The sequence below is a fragment of the Morus notabilis genome, unplaced genomic scaffold, assembly GCF_000414095.1.
Source record: "Morus notabilis unplaced genomic scaffold, ASM41409v2 Scaffold182, whole genome shotgun sequence".
Lineage (NCBI taxonomy): Eukaryota > Viridiplantae > Streptophyta > Magnoliopsida > Rosales > Moraceae > Morus > Morus notabilis.
In genome coordinates this window covers 139,379-162,081 of record NW_010364641.1, presented here as the reverse complement: position 1 = coordinate 162,081, position 22,703 = coordinate 139,379, and the positions used below count along the sequence as shown (strand labels likewise).

The 22,703-nt window shown below is 34.8% G+C and overlaps 3 protein-coding genes across 4 annotated transcripts; 2 read left to right on the top strand and 1 right to left on the bottom strand.

Annotated features, from left to right (window-relative positions):
* Positions 1 to 3,468: 3,468 nt before the first annotated feature.
* LOC112093229 lies at positions 3,469 to 4,350 on the bottom strand. Its single transcript, XM_024171284.1, has one exon. It carries the CDS (start codon positions 4,348 to 4,350, stop codon positions 3,469 to 3,471), a length of 882 nt encoding a protein of 293 aa, XP_024027052.1.
* A 2,128-nt stretch (positions 4,351 to 6,478) lies between these two features.
* On the top strand, positions 6,479 to 12,974 carry LOC21390617 (Fanconi anemia group I protein homolog). 2 transcript variants are annotated; one of them, XM_024171291.1, is made up of 14 exons: positions 6,479 to 7,551; positions 7,734 to 7,815; positions 7,928 to 8,119; positions 8,289 to 8,353; positions 8,452 to 8,611; positions 8,856 to 9,098; positions 9,185 to 9,301; positions 9,479 to 9,670; positions 9,742 to 9,747; positions 9,794 to 9,875; positions 10,064 to 10,992; positions 11,101 to 11,602; positions 11,689 to 11,879; positions 12,268 to 12,974. In XM_024171291.1, the coding sequence occupies exons 1-14, from the start codon at positions 6,548 to 6,550 to the stop codon at positions 12,703 to 12,705; spliced, it is 4,203 nt and encodes a 1,400-aa protein (XP_024027059.1). In that variant the 5' UTR covers positions 6,479 to 6,547; the 3' UTR covers positions 12,706 to 12,974. The 2 variants fall into 2 exon arrangements, with proteins under 2 accessions (XP_024027059.1, XP_010105146.1); XM_010106844.2 differs by lacking the exon at positions 9,742 to 9,747.
* Positions 12,975 to 13,737: 763 nt separating this feature from the next.
* LOC21390616 (dynein light chain 1, cytoplasmic) lies at positions 13,738 to 16,431 on the top strand. Its single transcript, XM_010106843.2, has 3 exons — positions 13,738 to 14,074; positions 14,192 to 14,297; positions 16,132 to 16,431. Exons 1-3 carry the CDS (start codon positions 13,901 to 13,903, stop codon positions 16,212 to 16,214), a joined length of 363 nt encoding a protein of 120 aa, XP_010105145.2. The 5' UTR covers positions 13,738 to 13,900; the 3' UTR covers positions 16,215 to 16,431.
* The last annotated feature ends 6,272 nt before the right edge of the window (positions 16,432 to 22,703 follow it).

The following is a 22,703-nucleotide window of genomic DNA, read 5'->3' as shown; positions in this document are numbered from 1 at the left end:
AACTCAAATCAGCGAACTAAACGGACCCTAAAAGTCATTTTTTATTTCTCTCATTTTACACTAAATTAAAAAATTATTTTTATTTTTATTTTTTTGTCTTTATTGTGCAAAATGCCATTTTAAAAACGTTTTTATTTTTTATTTTTTAAAAACGTGAAAAATAAAAAGGGGATCAATTCCGTGTGTTCTTTTGTTCCTCACAGATGGATCTCAAGTAGATCGGATCAGGACTCTTTTACTGCAAACTCACTTGGGTTCGAATCAGAAATCATCAGAAAATCAGATCATACACTTGTTCAGGAAGTGTTGATTTGACTCAGATTTAAATCTCAAAGGTTGTTTGAAGATATCCTAGAAAATCATATTTCCAAATTGGCTTCTTTTTGAAGCCAAAGGCGTTTCAGGCCAATAAATGACCAGAATTCTTTCCGTGTTGTGAGTAGGAGTTTAGCTAAATAGATTATGCTCTCGTACGATTTCTTTAAGAAGCTTTGTAGCTGTGAAACGGTTTCTTGATATCCTCGTAGACAATGATCAACAAAATATGTGGCACCCTTTTGGATAAGTCAAACTCTCCACGGAGGAAATATCATCAGAATCTTCTTGAAGCAGATTTTTGTAATCTCTCATGTTGTAAAAAGATTGAGACCAATCTGATGTACACGTACTCTTTGTTTTACATATGAATACTGGTCTTAGCCTGGCTTTCATTTCATTCAGTTACCAGTCTATTACTATATTTTCCTGTTATTTGAGCAAGGCCATGGTGTGCCTAAACTTCAAGCTAAAATTAAGGAATTCAACTTATTAACATAAATACAATCTTTCAATAAAATCTTAGAAACAATAATTTGACACAATAAATGGCACACCGAGATCTAGATAGAAGTTAATGCTTTCGACTCTTCAATTAGTATTTTCAGTTGATACTTGATAATTACATTTTCACCAAGCCAATCCCAAGCAATATATTGAAACATCTCCTCACATAATCAGGTGGGAAAACACTGGTATTGAGTGTTTTGGTTGAATATCTCAAAAAGTTTCCATACACAAAAAGGAAAAGGAACTTGTATTTTATTTGATGTGTAGAAAGTATTGCTAAACATGAGTTATTAACAAGGTGAAATTAACCAAAAAACCAATAACAACTACTACTTCAGAAGGACCATTGGCGCAAAACTTCTGTCTGGGCAGCTCCACTGAAGTCTTTCGACAGAGGTCTTTTAAATAGTGCTGCTTTTTTCTTGCCACTTGAGTCCTCTCTTCTTGCTTTAGTTTTTGTTGTCTTTTTCGGGATGAAATTGGAGGGTTAACGTAAGTACCTGCAATAAAGTTTCTTACTGCAACACACACACAAACATATTCTTTTCACTCCCTGAGTATTGATTGTTTGTAAGCTATACTCAAACCCAAATTATGATTTTGCTACATTATTTTTTATCTCACAAAAAGTTTGAATTTCAAAATTTCCTCTCTCACAAAATTCCCGCCAATAAATCCAAATCATGATTTGAGTATCTTTTCTAAACGGGCCCTTAGACTTTTAAATCTTGCATTCTCAACTTGAGTGCCCGAGTATTATGCATACTATGTTCACTGAATGCTTAAACAGGCACCAAATCGGAAAAGAATAAAAGAGAACGCAGTAATAGGCACAACCTCGTAGGACAGTAAACAAATAGTTAGTTATAGCGGTTAAGCTTCTGGTAGTTAACAGTATCATGCACTCTATGTTCACTGAAGGTTTGAAACAATCATGAGTTAGATTTCATTCAAGAGTTCATTCTATTTAAAGAGAGTGTACACTGAGATTTAATACAAGTTCATTCAATTGACATGAACATGAATTGGAAATATAAGCGGACGCCTTGGACCTTAACATTCAACACAAGGGGGAGAGAGAGCTAAAAGAACAAACAGGATAATTAAGTAAAATAATCGTGAAAGACTCCAAATGCTTCTTTGGCGCCTGGGAAATGCTATCCTTGTCGACAGGAAAAAGACTTGCTCAGGTTTGGGATACTGAGGACAAATCGTGCATTTGTTGTGGTCCGGGGGAGGAATCTGCAGTGTGCTACCCACTTGTTTTCTCAGTGTCAATAGCTCAGTTTCACTGGTTCGGTTGGAGGTGGTCGATTCCAATTGAGCTCTTCAATTTTCTGACGAGTTACGAACTTCATGAGGTTTTGGATTCTTCTTGATGGGGTCAAGGGCCGACGGTGTCTCTTGCAAGGATTTTCTTCTAATCGGTGCTCTGTTAGTTGGTAGCATCTGGACAGAGACTAATGGGATTCTGCACAACAAACCACTTTCGTATAATCATTCCCTCCAGTAGAGATTGGCCTCAAAGTTTGATAAAATGTCTGATTCAACTTCAAGACTTCACGTGCGCTGATGGTGGCAGCTCAGCATGGCTGGAGGAGAATTATTGTAGAGGGCGACCGTAAGATTTGGCTGGGTGCATCAGCTTCGAATCTGCAATGTCCTCTGTGGACTGTAAGAAATCAAGGAATTTGCTACGTGCATGTGTGCATACATTACATATATGTACATATCATATATTTTTGGTTGGGAAAACATATACAGAACCACTTGCAATTCCATGAGCTATCAAGATTCAAGTCCCCTCAACTCGAAAAACATACACAAAAGTTCAGCAATTACATTCATTTTTTTTTCTAAATGTCATATGATAAAAAACGCTCGTGCCATAATATTGTCAAATGACAAATTACCTACTACTGTAAAGGTGCGAAGTGCTCTTATTTCAAGCCAAGAACCCCAAGAACAGTTTTCTTCACATACCTAATTTGCTTGGCATCTTCTTTAAGACATCAATAATTTATTTTTTCAAGACATATGTGGGAACTCCCGTTATATCATGTTTGTTATGATAAGACCCTGTCTTGAAGGTAAAAAAGGAAGAGCTTGGCATGAGTAATGCTAGTAGTGTCATTCAGTATCTTGTGATAATATGACAATAATCCGACGATCTAGCACCAATCTTAAATTAACCGTTTTTAACTTCAACTAATGATCATCTAAATTTTTGCATCTTTGCCATTAGTCAACCGTGTTTGATGTTTTCTAACACTTGGGTTATGAAAATATATATACATAAAAGAAGGCCATAACGAGAAGATGATGACTACTTTTGTGGACGCCAACCATCCAACAATGAAAGATGTGATTGTCATAGTGAGATGTGAACTCGCAGATGAAAATGGACAAGGTGGTAATACTCAAACTTATCCTTTTCTTTTTGGAACAAAGTAAAGGGCGAATAGCTTCTAATAAAAACCAGATTGAGTTGCACAGTAAATTGCAAACAAAAAGCTCTAATCTTGTACCTCAAGGAAGTTAAAAACTAAAAGGTTTCTAATTAGATCAAGTAAGAGTTCATCTGCCCATGATATGGACACAACAAAAATTTTCCTTACATCACCCTTTGTAACGTATCTCTCATCATGTCTCATCATTGATCTGCGGTCTATTTGAAAGATCCAATGTTTCCTTGTACATCTTCAACAGCTCAGGAGCTTTCTTCTCATAACGCGCAACGAACTTCTGCAGGAACTTCTCTTCTGAAGCTAACAATAATGTATTAATGCTAACCTCCTTCTCCACCAAACCTTTTGACAACAAAAGTTGAAAAACCGAACACCTCGGGACTACTCTCTTCTTCAAGCTCAGTCCCAAGATTGTTGGGCACTTAGCCATGAGGCAGGGCCTCCAACCCATTTGGTTGATGAAGAAATCCATACTCCCCATAAGCTTATCTTCAGATATCATCATGCACCAAGGATTTCTTTGAAAAGCTTCCCAGACCTCTTCTTCAGACCATCCCCACTTCTTATATGCATCAAACTTACTTTCCCACGTTGATTTGCTCATTGACCAAAACGCATTCAATGCCAGAACAAAGCTTATCTTCGACGCATCAAACCCAATTTCCACCACTCTCTCCAAAATTTTTCTAGACTGATCCGAACTCAACATTAAAAAGCTAGGCCGGTAAATAACCAATGTAGCTATATTGGCGTCGGACACTCCATATCCTCGCAAAATATCCAAACAAGGCAATTTCTTGTGAGCAAGGATATCAGGACATCGTTTAGCAGCTGCGATGACCTTCTTATCGGATTGTAACAAGTTCCTAAGGAAATCATATGCGGGCTTAATCTGTTTGTCTAAGCTACTTCCCAAAACATTAGGGCGTATGGATAGCATCTTGGCAATTTCAAGGCATGAAAAGCCTTTAGCTTCCAAAAATTCCAACTTGGGCAAAAGAGTTTTCTCCGTATCTGCTAAAAGTAGTTTAGGGCGTATCCTGACAAGGTGTGACATTTGGGTCTGAGTGAAACCATATTTTTTGAACAAGTTTACTACTTTGTCTGGTTTCTCACAAGTCTTTAAATTGACATGCTTGGAAACTGATAAAGCAGTTTGTGGAGACAACCCAATTGAGTTTGTAAGATACGAGACCGTAAAAGATGGTTGATTCGAACTACTAGAGACACATCTGTGGGGGGGAAAATTAGGGTTTTGCAGAAAACCCAGAATACTGGGTGGTGGTGAAGGTCTTAAACGACTACCAAATTGAACTGATTTGCAGAGAAAATAAGACATGGCTTCTGAAATTGAAGAAGTATGAAATGAACTTACAAATTGGTGAGAGCCAATTCCTTGAGTGCTTTTCGCAGAGGAAGTGAAAGCGATTCAACCAAAAGTTAGGGTTTAAGGTTATTTTCTAGAAGGGTAAGAATTTGAAGCTCAAGAAAACGACGAAGTTTTAATTGTAAAAGGAGGAAATGAATTTGAAGTTTTTATTTCTAAATCATTTTTTTTAATTTTATTAACTTTTAGATTAGAAAGAAAAAGAAATAAAATAGTTGGGTTAGGGCTTGTTTAGTTCTCTGATCGAGTGGAGATGTGATTTTATATGAAAATTTTTTACTGTAATAAAAAAGTTAGATGCGATTGTTTCTGAAAATTTTTTAATATAGCAAAACTCAAATTGGTGAAATGAACGGAATCTTAATTTTTTAATGACTTTTTAATTATTTTACTTTCATTTTAGAAACAATTTTTTTTTTATTTTTTTCTCTTTTTTTTTTTGTGAATGTTATACCAATACATGCTCACTTATATCGTTACATTTTAAATTAATTCTATTTTGTTTTGTTTAATTTATTTTTATTTAATAAGGTGTGATTTTATTTTATTTTAGCATATTTTATTCCATTTTATTTGAGCATGATTTTGATTAATTTTAGTTTTTTTAATTATTTATAGCATTTTTATCACAATAGTATTAGAAATTCAACACAAAACGGTTTTAAAACGAATAAAATCGGACCACAAATTACTCTAAATGAATAAATAAACACAATAAACAATAATAATACAAAATAAATATTTGTAATATTCCTTTGAGAAAACGAATATGTTTTAAACACTTTCAAAATATTTAACACTTAACCCTCATCTGCAATTTTGTTTCAATTTTAAACCTTTTATCAATTAGAAGTAAACAAAGTCTTATTTTTTATCAGCATCACATCCATATTTAATGTTATGTTAGCAGAGGCCAGAGTATTTTCTAACAGCATCACATGCACATTTGGTTTATCTTTTTGCATCAACTACCTAATATGGTTAAAACTTAAATAAACAAATAGAGTTTAGTTGAATTCGGGACTTTTTACTTTTTTTTTAAATAGATTTTTGTGATGAATTATATTCTCCAAATATTTTTTTTCTCTGTTTTGAACATATTATTTGACTTATATTTGTAATATTGATTTATGGATGGGAATTTAAATAATATTAGGCATGTTTGGTTATATTTTAAAAATAGTTTCGTTTTGAGTATGACGATAGAAATAAGATTTTTTTTTTTTATAATGGTAATGTAATGAGATGGATTTTAAAATTGTGTAGAGATGATCCAAGATTAAGAAAAAATTAAAACTGTATTTTGGTATGTTTATTCAAATATGTAAGTATAAAAAAACTGGAAATTTTTTAGTATTTTCCCATTTTCTTCAAATAACATATGGCCTCGTTCGTTTCGATGATTCGAGTTTAGAATTTGAGTTGAGATGTGATTGTATGTGAGAGCTTTTTACTGTAGTAAAAAAGTTAGATGTGATTGTTTGTGAGAGCTTTTTACTGTAGCAAAAAAGTTAGATGTGATTGTTTGTGAGAGCTTTTTACTGTAGCAAAACTCGAATTCTAAACTCGAATCAGCGAAACGAACGAGGCCATAGTATGAAATGATTTTCTATTTCAAATAAGTTTTTTGTGATGTCTATCCACTGTCTCCAACGGATGCTTTTTAGTAATTTACAAAACATAAGGTACTTGTTTTGGATTTCAAAAACTATTGGGGTAAACGTTGAACTAAAGCAAAAATTCGGACGTCTTAAAATAATATATTCTTCGAATATCTCCCGCCAAAACTGACACGGAGCAAAACCCCGCCCTTTCGCCTTCACTGCGAACAATTCTAGAGAGAGAGAGAGACAAAAACGACGCCGTCATGAGCACCGCCGCGGAGCCACCGTCACTAACGGACGCCGATATCGTGCGCTTGGCCCAAACCTGCGCACCCCTCCCTTCTTCTCTCCTCTCCTCCAATGCACACCCACTCCTTCTCTCTTACGTCACTTCTCTCTCCTCATCTTCATCTTCTTCTTCGGTCTCCGAATACGTACAGTCTCTTCTCTATTTCATCTCTCTCTCTCCTCAAACCCCTTCTCTCTCTACCCTCCTCAGCTCTCTCCTTTTCTCCTACATTGACCTCTTCACCTCTTGCCGTATCCCTCATGATCATAATTCTCTCAAAACCCTTCAATTCTTCACCACGCTTCTCGATTTCGTCCCCGCTGACGAAATTCCCCGAACCGTCGACTTGATCGTGGCATATCTACCGGAAATTGTGGATTCCGATGACGCTCAGGTGGTTGATCTCGTTCCCCGGTGTCTGTCTTCGGCGCGCAATTCGGAGGAGGTTGATTGCGGTAAGGGTTTCACAGGCGCAGTCTTCGACCGGATTCTGGACTGTGTTTGGTCCAAGGGGCTTTTGGTTAAGATGGTTTTGATTGTGAGGGACTTTCCGTTTCTGGACAAGGGAAGGGTTGGTGAGTTTGTAGATAAGGTGTTTGATGGAATAACTCGGGTCGACCTGCAGGACTTGCCGTCGCTGGTGTACCAGTTGTTGGTTCTGGCGTCCAAAGGGTTTAGCAAGAGGGATGTGATTGAAGGGATTGTCGTGTTTTTCGGGTCCAAAATGGAGCGGAAATCGAGCTCCATTGTTAGGCAAGTTGAAGGGACTGTTCTGCTCCATGTGAATTTCGCAGTAAAGCAGGACCCTTCTTTGGGGCAAGAGATTATGGGGCTTGTCAGATTGGATCTTAGAGCTTTCAACCATTTCACTGTCGCTATTCTCTTATCGGTTGCAAGGGTTCGGAAGTTTGGTGAGAGTTCGGTTGGGGTTTTGAAAACAGCTCTGCTCACTGCCTATCGCGATTACAAGTTTGCCAGGTATGGGTGGAAAGCTTTCACTTTACTTGATGTAACTTAGAAGCTGAGTACTATTTGAAAATTTTGTAGTAAATGCATATACGTTTTAATGAATCGGCAGTTATATCTTCTTCAATGTTTGGTTCTGATTATTTTTGCCCTTGTACATGACAATAACTTGTGAATTCCTCCTTATCTTATAGAGATTGCAAGTGGTTATCTGATGAGTTGAAGGAAGAATACCTGCAAAATGTCAAAGTAGTTGAGAAGGCTATGTTAAGAGCTGTAATTTTCTACTTTCTCAAGTATATTATACACACTTCTACCTTGAAAGTTCTTCATATAACAACATAAGACTCTTTTGGTTGTAACATGTTTACTTGTTTATGAAATTAAGGTTAATGAGAGCAACTATGGAAGAGAACACATTGTCCCTAGCATTGTGCAGTTTGCTTTTCTGCTCTTAGAGTCGGTGGAAGAGGAGAATTTTAGAGAGATTTGCCACTCTAATGGTCTGTTAGGGATGGAAGATCTTGCTTTTCAGATGCTTAAAGCTCTATTTGAGGTGTATGATATGGCAAGAAATGAGGTTGGTGCAATTATATGGCCATGTATAATACAATAGCACTTCTTGTGATTTTGGGTCACCAGGCTGGGGTGGGTGGGAAAATGATGCATGTACACTTGCAAATGCTTTACTATCCTATCATTGTTTAGAAACATATCAAGATAATGACTGATTGGGTATGGTGTTCTAGATCATTGAGCAATGCAAATTTCGGATCCTTTCTTTGAAGCCTGCCCAGAGCATGGCAATCATTAGGTAACTGCTGTAGATGTAGTTCAATGATTGGTTTTTTGTTTTATTTAATTATTATTTTTTTTAGAAGAAATGTCCTGTAATATAACTTCTATGTGCAGATTGCTTGGTGATCTGGTAGAGAACTTTCCGTATCTCATATTAGAGCACGTTTCGCATTTAAAAGAATTGTTGGATTATTTTACTTTCATGCATGGAAAGGTTGCTTCTGGTATTGTTTCTGCTCTATTGCCTCTTACCAAATTCAGCCGTGATCTTCAGGTACTTTCACCTTTTAATCTCGGAAACACTGAATCTTTGAGATGATGAAACTACTGGATGTAAATCATGCAACATTATGCAGTATGGATATCAAATTGAATTATCCGACCATTGGCAAATGGATGTTGAAGTTATATGTTAAATCCAGATGTATAAACGTAGAATATTTTCGTGACAGAGTTTAAATCCTTGTGCTCCTTAAGTAGAAATAACTTTTGATTGTGTATTCGGTTTAATGACGCAGGATTACACCATTTTGGTCATGCGCAAGGCCATGTTTAGACAGGAAGAAGCAATTCGTCTTGCAGCAACTAATGCCATTATCAATCTTATACTGACGGAGAAGCAATCAAAGAGAGATGGCCCATTTTCTTTTCAAGAGTCATCTAGCCAAGCCAGTAGCAGCCAACAAGCTCAGCTGCCCTGCTGTGTGGGAGGCCTCTTTCAAGAACTGAGTGGTTTGCTGCAAAGGTGTCTTTATCAGCAGGTTTTGTTAATTTCTTTTGTTAAGGTCATGCATATTACTTTTATTTCGAACCACTTCTCCAATGAAAGCTGGGTTGCTATTCCTAGGCAAAAATTAAAGAAGCCATGTATCACGGACTTGTAAAGCTGGTCTTGCTTGACCCGTCAACTGGCAGTGCTGTCTTTGATCTTTTGTTGCCCCACTTCCGTCGGTTTTTCAGGGAGGTAATTCGTAATTAAGTTCTTTTTATTTGTCCCTCTGAATCTCAACTCTCTTTTAAAACTAAAATTTGTACCCATTACATACAAGTTTGTATATATTAAACCAAATTTGTTACAAGGAAATTTTAAATGCTTCTCCTTATTAATAGACCATGATCAACCTTTGTGGTCCGTTAGCAGGATGTCGAGGTAGAGCTAAGAATATCCAGTTGCGTTAAATCAGAAAATGGCAAAGTTTATATTGAAGAGCCCCTAGATAGTCTACTGCACTGTGTCTCCTGGATTCTACTTCTACAGCAACATGGTAAAACTGATCGAGTCTTAGATTCCTCTTGGGCATGTTTTGGTTTCTCCCTCTCACAAGAAAATGAGGTATTCTACTTGCTCATGGAAAAAACTAAGAAGAGTTATTTTTGTTCATGAGCTCTTCTTTTTGGATTAAGAAGGAAGTATAGTTCAAATGAATGTTACAACTATATATACATTTTTCTGTAGGCAGGAAGATGTTTAACTGGTGAATCATTCTCCAATGCTTTCCTGAAGATCCGGCAGTTTCTAAGGAATCAGAAACTGGGAGGTTTGTAGGAAGGAATTTTTCTCCAATAATTATCTGCGTCCTATATCTTTTGTTTTATTCTGTGATTTCTTCTTTTTTCCCCTGAATATTTCCCAAGTACTTTTACTTGAGTCCATGAGCAAATTTTTGTAGTTTCTACATCTTGCAACGCTCATACTACCACCTTGTTTCTTTACATGTTGGATCAGACATTGTGGGTCAAAGTACGGACGGAGGCTCGGCATCCCTTGATGCGGATAAAAGCAAATGTTGTGCACTGGTTTTATCAGGAATCATTGAAGTGGTAATAAATGCTATTGCTAATGAGTTGGAGAAAGCAACAGATGTGAATAAACTGAATCTTGAAAAGGAGCTTATTGAGTTTATTGAAATTCACGAATCACTGGGAAAGGACACATGCTTGTCAAGGCAGGCTACTGGTACTAGAAGAGGAAATGTACGGACTGCTGCTCATGATCTACACGACAGCTTGGAACCAGGCCACACAAAGGTGACTCAAGGACAAAATTCTTTCTTGGCGACCTCTAGTATCTACCAGATCATGGAAATGATTCCGAAACTATATGATCCTGGGAGCTTTGATAGGATTGGAACTTCTCAAAACCATAGTCAGCAATCCCAGAGCAAGAAATCAAAAGGTTTCCCTATAATTATATCTTTCATCCTGGGTGTCTGCCTTCGTCATATAAAATCATTTCCTGTTCTTGGAAAAGATGATTCATTGAGAACTTTGTTTTATGGGGATATCAAGATTCTTGGACCCCCATTGTTGAGATTTATATTTTTCCTAAACTTAGGGGCAAAGTACGAGACAAGTCAGAAGAAAAAAGAGGCAAAGGGAAAGAAAGATGTTGAAGAACTAAGGGAGCATTTTCATCAAGCCTTAGTTTGCTTGAAGGAATTGATAATGATTAGTTTAAGAAGTCCAGACCCAACTGCTTTGCTTGAAGATTTGTTGTCAGTTTCTACTGTTGAGGATGCCAGTTTGGATGATGACTGCAAAAGGGCCTCAAGGATTGATGATCAACCCACAAGAAGAAAAGAACTCTTCATTGTGAAAACTTTGAGGCTGATGTTCTTCACGTCTCTTGAACTTTCCTTTCCCGATGAAGTTGAGGTAAACACATAATTATTCATTTTGTATGTACACGAGTTCAAAGCAGCTTTGTGCTTTTCTTTCTGATTAATATTAAGAAAATCCCATTGAAAGGTCTGTCATTTTCAGGTTATTTGTGCTATGATATTGATGATTGGAGAGAATTTGCCATGTGAATTGAGGAATTCTCATGGATCCTGGGCAATTAGTGTCTGCAAAGCCAAGAACATAACAAATTCCAAGATTGCAAAAAGTGTTGTTACACTTGCTATATCTTTAAGCTTTCCTCCAAACGATTTGATCATATGTCAGGACATGGCCACAGAGCTGTTGCAAGTTATGGGATCGAAGACATGTGAACCGGTGAGAGTGTCTGAAGCATATCCCCTCTTGAATCACTCTACAAGAAATGCAATAAGTTCTTGCATACTGCACTTGATGGAAACATTTATACTCGATATGGATTGGGCCATAAAGAAGCTGAAGACTTTCTCTTCACTAATCCTCAGAAGCATCCATGTTAATACTAATGGAGAACACGCTCCGGGGCAAGCATTTGAGGAAAATCTCTATTCTAGGGCAGAAGCGGTTACGAAAGTACTAGCATCCTTTGTTTTAATGAGCCTTAACGGTACCTAATCAGTTTCAGTTTTTACCATCATAAACTTTAGTTTATCATCTCAAACTTATTCGTTCTGTCAATTAAAATGCGTGCAGATCCTCAAGCTGAGACTTTGCTTCGATTGGCGGCAAGGTTTTACAAGCATTTAGCTCAGATGTCAAAGCTTAGAATAGCTCCAAAAGGTTGCAAGCAAGTTTTGCCTTCCCTTAAGTTCCAGAAGCTTGTGGAGATTACTTGCAGGCAGGTCACAGTTCCTCTGTACAACTTTGTGGCCGAGATGCAAAGGGTATAGATGGATTCTCATTTTTGAGATTTTCTTTAGAAATTTTTTTTTTTTTTAGAATTATACTTTAGAAAGTTAATATGAAATCATTATTGCCCTCTGTAGTATTGTCTTTTTGTTTCTAATGTATTTAAGTTGATATATTCTGATAAAAAGAACAATTATGATTAAGAAGTTAATAATAGAAAGATGACTATTATAAAATTTGAAAAATATTTAGTAGCATCATCCTTAAGTATTATTACTAATAAAATGTAAACTCTACATGCAAAATTTAAATTATCGGACTCATTTTTATTAGCGAGTCGTCCTCATTTCTTTACTTTTCATCAGCCAATATATGCAATATCAAACTAACTAATTGATGGGTTTTGATCATCTTGACTTGCAGAGTCAGCAAGAAAATTCTAGCAGCAAAGGAATCATCAACAGGATCAAAAGAGAGAACAGGTGCATTCCAGACTTGATCTTTCAGATAGAAGATTATGAAAAGTATCTCATTCAGCTAAGCAAGCTAAGTAAAATCAACTTGTTGAGACATGCAAAGCGAAGTACTGCCCGGGATTTCAAAATAATAGACACGACCACCAACCGCGAAGCTGCTGCTGCGGAGAACAATCCCGTTGCAGCAGAAAGCGAGACGTGTGAAGAAGACTCAGAAGACAGTGAAGGAAGTGGGGGGTCTGAGAAAGTTCTATCTCCTGAAACTGGCAGTGCTTTGGCTGCAGAGGATTCGGAGTCCAATGGTGAAGAAGAAGGAGAAATTGCTTTTCCAAATGCCAAGAGGATGAGGAGATACGGAGTTGTGCAGGATGATGATGCGGCTTGAGAAGCTAGAACAAGTTAAGGCGACTTTTTGTCCTTTTTTGCTTGAATGGTTGCCCCTTTTTGAGAGCCCTCTTTTCATCCTCACCGTCCACATGGAAAGTGACTGGAAAAGGCCTAATGGGCACTTTCCTTCATTTTCACAAAGGTTAGAAACCAACATTTTAGTTTGCATTAGATTGGCGGGGAAATATGAGCAAATACCAGTGTTGTTCTACTTTAATTCTGAGGGTGAATTACAAATGACCCTTTTAAGATCAAGAGCAAAAGAATATTGCCCTTGGATCAAAATTAGAATTTTGTAAAAAAAAAATACTGTAATAAAAGAGTTTGAATTATAATTGAATCTAAAAAGGAACGGGGTCTACATTCAAGTATCTAGTACAAGAAAATTGTGGGAATTTATCTCGGAAAAAAATAAAGACATAAATGAGGTGCTCTTTTTATATTGATGGCATCAATCATTTGGCATGGGGATATTTACTTGAAGCGCAGCGTTTTGTTTTGTTTTTTTTAGTGAGAAATAAATGTTTCTTGTTTATTTACATGCTAATAATTGAATTGAGTAAATTATTCTATATGAATAATTGGAAATTGAGGGAGGTCTTTTCAAGATAAGACATTCTTTCTCACCAACTTTGCCAACCAAGACATTTGCCAAGTAATCAACGTGATACTTTAGCCACCAAAAAATTAGAACAAAAAAAAAAAAAAAAAAAAGCTTCATCTTGGTTTAACAACTAATAACAAAATTTGATTCTGTTAATTTCACTTATTCGAATTTAAAATTTAAGTTGAGATATAATTTTATATGAGTACTTTTTACTGTAATAAAAAAATTAAATGTGATTATTTTTGTGAACCTTTTACTATAATAAAATTTAAATTTTAAACTCGAATCAACAAAATAAATGGCATAATTTTACTCTCACTTTCACAATAATACCACAGTAAAATTTCTAGCAAAAAAAAAAATAATAATTGAAGGATATATGTTTAGAGAGAGAATGGTGATTCTGATTCCTCTCCTCATTATTGTCGTTGTTCCACTTTTCCACAACTTTCATTGCGAAAAAAAAAAAAAACAAACAAACAAACTTTCTTACCAAATCGGAGGGAAATTAAAGCGTTTCGAGTGTTTTCTAAGCAAAAAATAGCAGAAAATCAAATTTAAAAAAGAAGAGAAAAAGAAAAGAAAAATGAGCGACGACGCCAAGAAAAGCGTCCCCGGAGCTCTGTCGGCGCAGCTCAAATCCGACGACCGGAAACCCTTGCCAGCGTCCGCCGCCGCCCCGGCCGGCAAGCGCGTTGTCATCAAGAGTGCCGATATGTTCGGCGACATGCAGAAGGAGGCCGTCGACATCGCCATCGCCGTTAGCTCTCTCTCTCTCTCTCTCTCTCTCTTTCTCTCTCTAACCTCATTTATCTCTCTCTTCTGTAATGGGTTTGTCTTGTTTCTTAATTGTTTGGTTTTGATTTTGATTTTGAAGGCGTTTGAGAAGCATAGCGTGGAGAAGGATGTTGCAGAGAGTATAAAGAAGGAGTTCGACAAGAAGCACGGCCCCACCTGGCATTGCATCGTCGGACGAAATTTCGGTAACCCTTTTTCCCTTCTCCTTTTCTTTTCACGATTTTCTGGTTTTGATATTTGATGGGTTTTGTTCAGATTTGATTTTCTCTTGATTAGTTACCATTTTGGTCTTGCTTTTCGGATGAGTGATAATAAATGAGCAGATCTACGCTTTATTAACTTATTGCTATTGGGTTTTATCCTTTTTTTTTTTGTTGCTTTCAGTAGTTCAATTTGGTTCGTAGAAACTTGTTTTATATATTATGGAGTGATGATATTCAAAGTTCAAACATGATTGTTCTCAAATCATTAGTCATTAGTTTAGTATTACTGTGGAATGGCTGAACTTGAAACCTCTTAGATATTACTGGTATGGGCTGATTTTCTTTTTATTGCTAAACTGGTCTGAAAAGTGAAAAAACATTTGAATATGCCAAGTTAGAAACTGTGAAGTTACTCTGGCTGGCACATTGTTGGTCCCGAAACTACTGGATTGAAGTGTGTTCTTGTAGACTTGTACTTCATGTTACTAAAGAGATCATTCCTTTGAACTTGGTAAAAGTGGCCCAACTTATTACCAGAATTGGAGCTCGAGCTTTCACTGGCAACTATCGAGCCTGATCTCTTTCTGTTTGCTTTAACGTTACCAAAGCATTCCTCGGTGGAGGAACTACTACTGTTGAACAGAAACTTTTGAAATGTTTTTTGTGAGGCAAGGAAGTCACTTACCCCTAGCTTTCGTAAACACAACCCAACTATGACAATTCCCCGTTGCTCCTTACGGGTTAGGTTAGTCAATCCGATATGGAGTGTGTTCGTTGACAAAACCACCATATGAATGGAGACCTTTTAAACGAGTGGAGGCAAAGTGATCAACGAGAAAGAGGTCCTAGAGACAAACTATTTACTTTACTCTTGGTCTATAGAAAAGTAATCGATACATACAAAGATAATATTCATATTAGTTTACCAGGCATGGCTTGAGTTGAAAATATTTAGGTCCTACACTTTTGGGAAGCTCATTTTGGATGTAATAAACTCTAGAATTATTTTCAGGAAGAAGTCACTCATCGATTTTAGTATCATGTATAATTAAGATTTTTCCATGTGTTTGTTTTGATGTTTGGTGTGTTTGTTTTGATGTTTGGTGTGTTTGTTTTGATGTTTGGTGTGTATATTTATGCATGGTAATGTGTTGTTTTCTGGTGGCAACTAGCTCCCTGTGAACTTGTAATTTGACCTGTTCAATGTCGGCCAATATTCTAATTGACAAAAGCAGTGTTTTGAGATTGGAGTAAGAATCAATCTGAACCCTTTTTCTTTTGTCGGAGGTACAGACTTTCAGTGTTTCTGTTTTCTACTATTTCCACTTGGGTTAAGTATAGAAAGAAGCTAGTTGATGGGATATCCTATTAAGACAATGGATATAAGGCCATCAAGGCAACTTTTTATAACTCATGTTTTAATTGGTTTTGCTTAAGATTTAGCTTGTTCACATTGCTGCCTTTCTTTTTTAGATATGATATCATATACTTAACTTGGGACTCAGTTTGCAAGTCCAAACTCTTTCTTTTTGGCGAAGCGATAATGAGTTCATATTATTCCTTTTTTGGTCCTTCCAAGAGAGAAAAAATGGGGAACGGGAGCATTGTCAATGATATTTATTATATTTTAGACTAGTGCTCTCTTTTAGAGCTTGACAAATGTGTCAAAATTCTATGAGTTTGATACAAGTAGAATGACTGTTTTATCTCATATTAATTACCCCGAGTTTTGTATTAATTTCGCAATGAGTCATGGTGAGTATCATGTTTCAATAATATCACTTACGATATTCTTTTTCTGGTATTTCGTTGTCAGGTTCGTATGTGACTCACGAGACAAACCACTTTGTTTATTTCTACTTGGATCAGAAAGCAGTTTTGCTGTTCAAATCTGGATGATGATGATGACGACGGCGACGACAATGATGTTGTGTTGTGCTGTGCTGTTGACAAGAGATGATAATGAGTGGTGATGAGGCTGTGATTATGATTATGATGATAATGATAATGATTAGCATTTGTATGTATTAATTGAAATTCACTTGGTGGCCAGACCTGTTTCTGGATGTTCTTATTCTCAACTTGTATATCTAATATCACTTACTTTGGATTTAAACTTTTGAATGAGCTTTTCCATCTTTTTTACTTCAATCGTTCCACTTAACTATTTCCTGCCAATCACAATACACTTTCTCGGATTAAAAAGTGCACGTCAGGGGTTTTTGAAAGCATATTATTAATTTGTTTTCAAGATTATCTTCACTTGGGACCTCTAGATATTAGATGAATACCTTGTTTCCATCTATTTTTGGTGATCAAGGAGGATATCATTCTTGCCTATGAAACAAAGATTGAGAGCCCGTTGGTTGGATGATTCGTTCTCTTATTCGAATGATTCGAATCATGGTTCATGGTTCGCTACAGTATTTTCTCTCATAAAAAACACACGTAAATAAAAAATGGTTTTAATTTCATAGTTTTAATCTATAAACTAAATGGACTCTGAATCATAATTACCGCCAAGGCAGTAGCATAGTAGCATCGGGCTTACTCCCAAGTAGTTTGGCAGGAGAGACGTCTTGTGTTTGAGTCGCGTAGGAAGTCTTTTTGAGATTGGATTTTTTACAGGCTAATTAGTTCAATGCTCATCAGTCTTCAATGGGTTGAGGTAACACACTTTGTCTCTTGAAGCAAGTGGGTGCAAGTTTACTTACACTTACCGATAACTACCACCGGTCGTTTCTCTCCACACTTTAAGATTGGATCATTATTTATCCTAACCCCAAATCTCAAGGATGAGGAACCGAAGGAAATTCAGATGATCACTTTATGCAATCTTGTAAACCATCTTTCGAAGCCAACTGCCTCAGCTTGAAATTTGGTTCGCCAAACAAAAGAGTAAGTGAGACGAGAGGGATAAGAGCAAATTTTGATTAATGCCTTTTGATTAGTATAGTTCTTTGACTACGTTAATCAAAACGGAAGGGGTAAAATTCCAATATCCATTCACTCTTAAGGGGCATTTCTCTCTTTTTCCCAAGTGAATTCTCATAGCAAGGAATAGAAAATGCCATGTATATCAACAGAATATCTGATTGTGTGGTAATGACATGTCTTTCTTATTAAAGCAGATAAGATTCCTCCGGCCATGGAAAATACTTCACTATCCCCTTCAGTTGAACATCTTTTTCTCAATTCTAGTAAAAGAAGTATAGTTCTTCCACGCCTAACAATCTGGCAAGATTAAATAAATAAATAAACCTTTTTTATCCAAATATCCTTTTTTTTTTTTCCTTTCTTCTCACAACTTCATCACATTAATAGCTTGGAGAAAAAAGAAAATGCACTTCTTAAGCTATGTGAAGTTATTTTATCCATTTCATCACATCTATATCTACAATTGGAAAAATCAAGTCTTTTTTAGTAGGCTTAAAATCAAGTGTTTACTCTTTAGCCTGACTTGTTTGAACTTAAAGGAGCAAGAGTAGTCGTGCACGTTGCTATTAATATTGTTTTTTTGTTTCATTTGACATTTTACATGACCTTTTAAGGAAGGAGTATTGTTCAAAATATTATTTTAATGGGAAGATTGCTCGAGTTTGGTTGATCATTAATCTCAAGGACAATTTTCATCAAGGTCTCTAAGTAGTAATCTTAGGTTAGGCTTAAAATCCCCATTCTAGTATACGCATGCTCTCTCCAAGGATATATAGCAGGATTGGTAAGAAGTATTTATATACAAAATGATCACTTCATACTCTATGTTTTTTAATTTAGCAACAGTGTTAATCTGTCTATTTTATGGTTATCGAGATAACATTATCTCAAATATACCTTTTTTATGTGTGGGTGGTTAACAGAAGATAGAATGTCATTAGGGGCTATTTTATTGACTTCGTTTTTTATTATATTTTACACAATGGACATATATGTACTTAACTTGGTAAGATAAAAAAGAACTGACAGTCCCTTATTAAGGAACACTTAAAATGAACTCTTTACGGTTCGGTATATTCAAATAGTACATATTTTTATACGTTACTCTGATTAAAATCATGTTAAATCAAAAAGTATGACATAATAATATAATCTAATACAAATTTAACGTTGAAACCAAGATCCTACTTGTATAGTATTTTTTTTTTTTTTACCCTACTACTGAATTCTCAATATATTTATTCTCATGGACTTTTTTTATGGCTCTTAACTTTTGCCTTTTACACTGCATTGACAAGTTTAAATAATAAAAATAAACAAGTTGAGATTCTTGCATGGTCTTGAATCCCATTCCTCATGATATGATGCTTTGAAAACAATATTTAAAAAAAAAAAAAAGATAAAAGTCTATTCATCCCTTGTGGTCTCATTCTTGTTAGGTGATTTTTAGCTTTTCAACGATTTCCCATTTTAAACACCTGACATTCATAGAACCACTATCAAAACTTTTTTCATTTTTGGTTTTCCTTTATTGAAATATACTGAGACATTTTTGTACCAGCCTTCTTCAATATGGGAAGGGATATACATCGTCTTATCATGACTTTTTCTTTCATATATATTGAGCCCGTTCGGTTCGCTAATTCAAATTTTTAATTTGAATTGAGATGTAATGTTATGTGAGAATTTTTTATTGTAACAAAAAAATTAAATGTAATTATTTTTGAGAATTTTTTACTATAACAAAACTTAAATTCTAACATCGAATCAGTGAAAAGAACGAGGCCATTGTAAACAAATTTTGGCTGTACTTTTTGCAGCAATGTAGAAATGTAGTTCTTTATGCCTTGTCGTTTTGCATTTCAAATGGATGAACACTTTGTTCTCTAAAAAAAAACCTCTTTGTCAGAGTTGGGACTTGACATTAAGCTTCTAAATGGTGCAAAAAAGTGATGCTAGGGATTAGGGGAAGAGGAAATGTAGACAATATCTTTTTTTTTTAAAGAATAATGTGTTAGTTTATCAATTCATCCTAAAAACTTAAGCTAAATTTAAGCTGTTAAGAAGTATACCAATAATAGTTTTATACTTTAACATTGTCCCTCACGTATAGGCTGGACAATAAGCAATCATGTGAATAAATTAATTAAAAAGCCCAACACGTGAATATTTAAGCCCGAAATATATTAAAGACCCAACACATAATGACAATTTAAATGGAGATAAATAGTGCAATTATAGAAAGTTAAACTCAATACTTCCCGCTTTGATACCATGTTAGTTTACCAATCCATTTTAAAAACTTAAACTGTTAGGAAGGATGAGGAACCGAAGGAAATTCAGATGATCACTTTATGCAATCTTGTAAACCATCTTTCGAAGCCAACTGCCTCAGCTTGAAATTTGGTTCGCCAAACAAAAGAGTAAGTGAGACGAGAGGGATAAGAGCAAATTTTGATTAATGCCTTTTGATTAGTATAGTTCTTTGACTACGTTAATCAAAACGGAAGGGGTAAAATTCCAATATCCATTCACTCTTAAGGGGCATTTCTCTCTTTTTCCCAAGTGAATTCTCATAGCAAGGAATAGAAAATGCCATGTATATCAACAGAATATCTGATTGTGTGGTAATGACATGTCTTTCTTATTAAAGCAGATAAGATTCCTCCGGCCATGGAAAATACTTCACTATCCCCTTCAGTTGAACATCTTTTTCTCAATTCTAGTAAAAGAAGTATAGTTCTTCCACGCCTAACAATCTGGCAAGATTAAATAAATAAATAAACCTTTTTTATCCAAATATCCTTTTTTTTTTTTTCCTTTCTTCTCACAACTTCATCACATTAATAGCTTGGAGAAAAAAGAAAATGCACTTCTTAAGCTATGTGAAGTTATTTTATCCATTTCATCACATCTATATCTACAATTGGAAAAATCAAGTCTTTTTTAGTAGGCTTAAAATCAAGTGTTTACTCTTTAGCCTGACTTGTTTGAACTTAAAGGAGCAAGAGTAGTCGTGCACGTTGCTATTAATATTGTTTTTTTGTTTCATTTGACATTTTACATGACCTTTTAAGGAAGGAGTATTGTTCAAAATATTATTTTAATGGGAAGATTGCTCGAGTTTGGTTGATCATTAATCTCAAGGACAATTTTCATCAAGGTCTCTAAGTAGTAATCTTAGGTTAGGCTTAAAATCCCCATTCTAGTATACGCATGCTCTCTCCAAGGATATATAGCAGGATTGGTAAGAAGTATTTATATACAAAATGATCACTTCATACTCTATGTTTTTTAATTTAGCAACAGTGTTAATCTGTCTATTTTATGGTTATCGAGATAACATTATCTCAAATATACCTTTTTTATGTGTGGGTGGTTAACAGAAGATAGAATGTCATTAGGGGCTATTTTATTGACTTCGTTTTTTATTATATTTTACACAATGGACATATATGTACTTAACTTGGTAAGATAAAAAAGAACTGACAGTCCCTTATTAAGGAACACTTAAAATGAACTCTTTACGGTTCGGTATATTCAAATAGTACATATTTTTATACGTTACTCTGATTAAAATCATGTTAAATCAAAAAGTATGACATAATAATATAATCTAATACAAATTTAACGTTGAAACCAAGATCCTACTTGTATAGTATTTTTTTTTTTTTTACCCTACTACTGAATTCTCAATATATTTATTCTCATGGACTTTTTTTATGGCTCTTAACTTTTGCCTTTTACACTGCATTGACAAGTTTAAATAATAAAAATAAACAAGTTGAGATTCTTGCATGGTCTTGAATCCCATTCCTCATGATATGATGCTTTGAAAACAATATTTAAAAAAAAAAAAAAGATAAAAGTCTATTCATCCCTTGTGGTCTCATTCTTGTTAGGTGATTTTTAGCTTTTCAACGATTTCCCATTTTAAACACCTGACATTCATAGAACCACTATCAAAACTTTTTTCATTTTTGGTTTTCCTTTATTGAAATATACTGAGACATTTTTGTACCAGCCTTCTTCAATATGGGAAGGGATATACATCGTCTTATCATGACTTTTTCTTTCATATATATTGAGCCCGTTCGGTTCGCTAATTCAAATTTTTAATTTGAATTGAGATGTAATGTTATGTGAGAATTTTTTATTGTAACAAAAAAATTAAATGTAATTATTTTTGAGAATTTTTTACTATAACAAAACTTAAATTCTAACATCGAATCAGTGAAAAGAATGAGGCCATTGTAAACAAATTTTGGCTGTACTTTTTGCAGCAATGTAGAAATGTAGTTCTTTATGCCTTGTCGTTTTGCATTTCAAATGGATGAACACTTTGTTCTCTAAAAAAAAACCTCTTTGTCAGAGTTGGGACTTGACATTAAGCTTCTAAATGGTGCAAAAAAGTGATGCTAGGGATTAGGGGAAGAGGAAATGTAGACAATATCTTTTTTTTTTAAAGAATAATGTGTTAGTTTATCAATTCATCCTAAAAATTTAAGCTAAATTTAAGCTGTTAAGAAGTATACCAATAATAGTTTTATACTTTAACATTGTCCCTCACGTATAGGCTGGACAATAAGCAATCATGTGAATAAATTAATTAAAAAGCCCAACACGTGAATATTTAAGCCCGAAATATATTAAAGACCCAACACATAATGACAATTTAAATGGAGATAAATAGTGCAATTATAGAAAGTTAAACTCAATACTTCCCGCTTTGATACCATGTTAGTTTACCAATCCATTTTAAAAACTTAAACTGTTAGGAAATGAGTTAATAATAATTTTATACTTTAATAATATGGTCATATATTTGCAGACATTTAGTTCATAAATTTATTATTATGATTCAAAATTATTTTTATTTTACGTGTATATTTTATTAAAAAAAAATATTATAATAAATAATAAATTATGATTCAAATCCTAATACGATAATTTAAACCATAATACATAATACGATTGATAATAATACGAATCTCCCCCGCACACTAATTAGTATGGCCAACAAATAGACATATATATATATATATCGCAAAATGTCGCATCGAATGGCATCCTAAACTCAAGGCTCATTCGATACTACTTCATAAACTGAAGCTGCACTCCATATTAATTCGTCTTGTTTGACTTAATGGTCATTAATAATACGGTGAATATATTACAGCTAGTGAAATAAATTTACCCTTCCCCGTACTATTAGATAAGTATAAGTCTCATCATGAATGAATGGACATATTTTTTTGTCTAAAAAACTCAAAAAAAAATAATTTAAACTCTAATTTTATTTAAATTTACGTTTTTTTAAATTTTAATTTTATTCAATTTTATTCTTCAATATGGGAAGGGATATACATCGTCTTATCATGACTTTTTCTTTCATATATATTGAGCCCGTTCGGTTCGCTAATTCAAATTTTTAATTTGAATTGAGATGTA

Excerpts from the sequence above, each read along its gene's own strand:
- LOC112093229 (XM_024171284.1), bottom strand. The coding sequence starts at position 4,350 with ATGTCACACCTTGTCAGGATACGCCCTAAACTACTTTTAGCAGATACG.
- LOC21390617 (XM_024171291.1), top strand. The coding sequence starts at position 6,548 with ATGAGCACCGCCGCGGAGCCACCGTCACTAACGGACGCCGATATCGTG. Across the intron at positions 10,993-11,100 it reads CCTTTCCCGATGAAGTTGAG|GTTATTTGTGCTATGATATT; the intron begins GTAAACACATAA and ends TGTCATTTTCAG. Across the intron at positions 11,880-12,267 it reads TTGTGGCCGAGATGCAAAGG|AGTCAGCAAGAAAATTCTAG; the intron begins GTATAGATGGAT and ends CTTGACTTGCAG.
- LOC21390616 (XM_010106843.2), top strand. The coding sequence starts at position 13,901 with ATGAGCGACGACGCCAAGAAAAGCGTCCCCGGAGCTCTGTCGGCGCAG. Across the intron at positions 14,075-14,191 it reads CCGTCGACATCGCCATCGCC|GCGTTTGAGAAGCATAGCGT; the intron begins GTTAGCTCTCTC and ends TTGATTTTGAAG. Across the intron at positions 14,298-16,131 it reads CATCGTCGGACGAAATTTCG|GTTCGTATGTGACTCACGAG; the intron begins GTAACCCTTTTT and ends TTTCGTTGTCAG.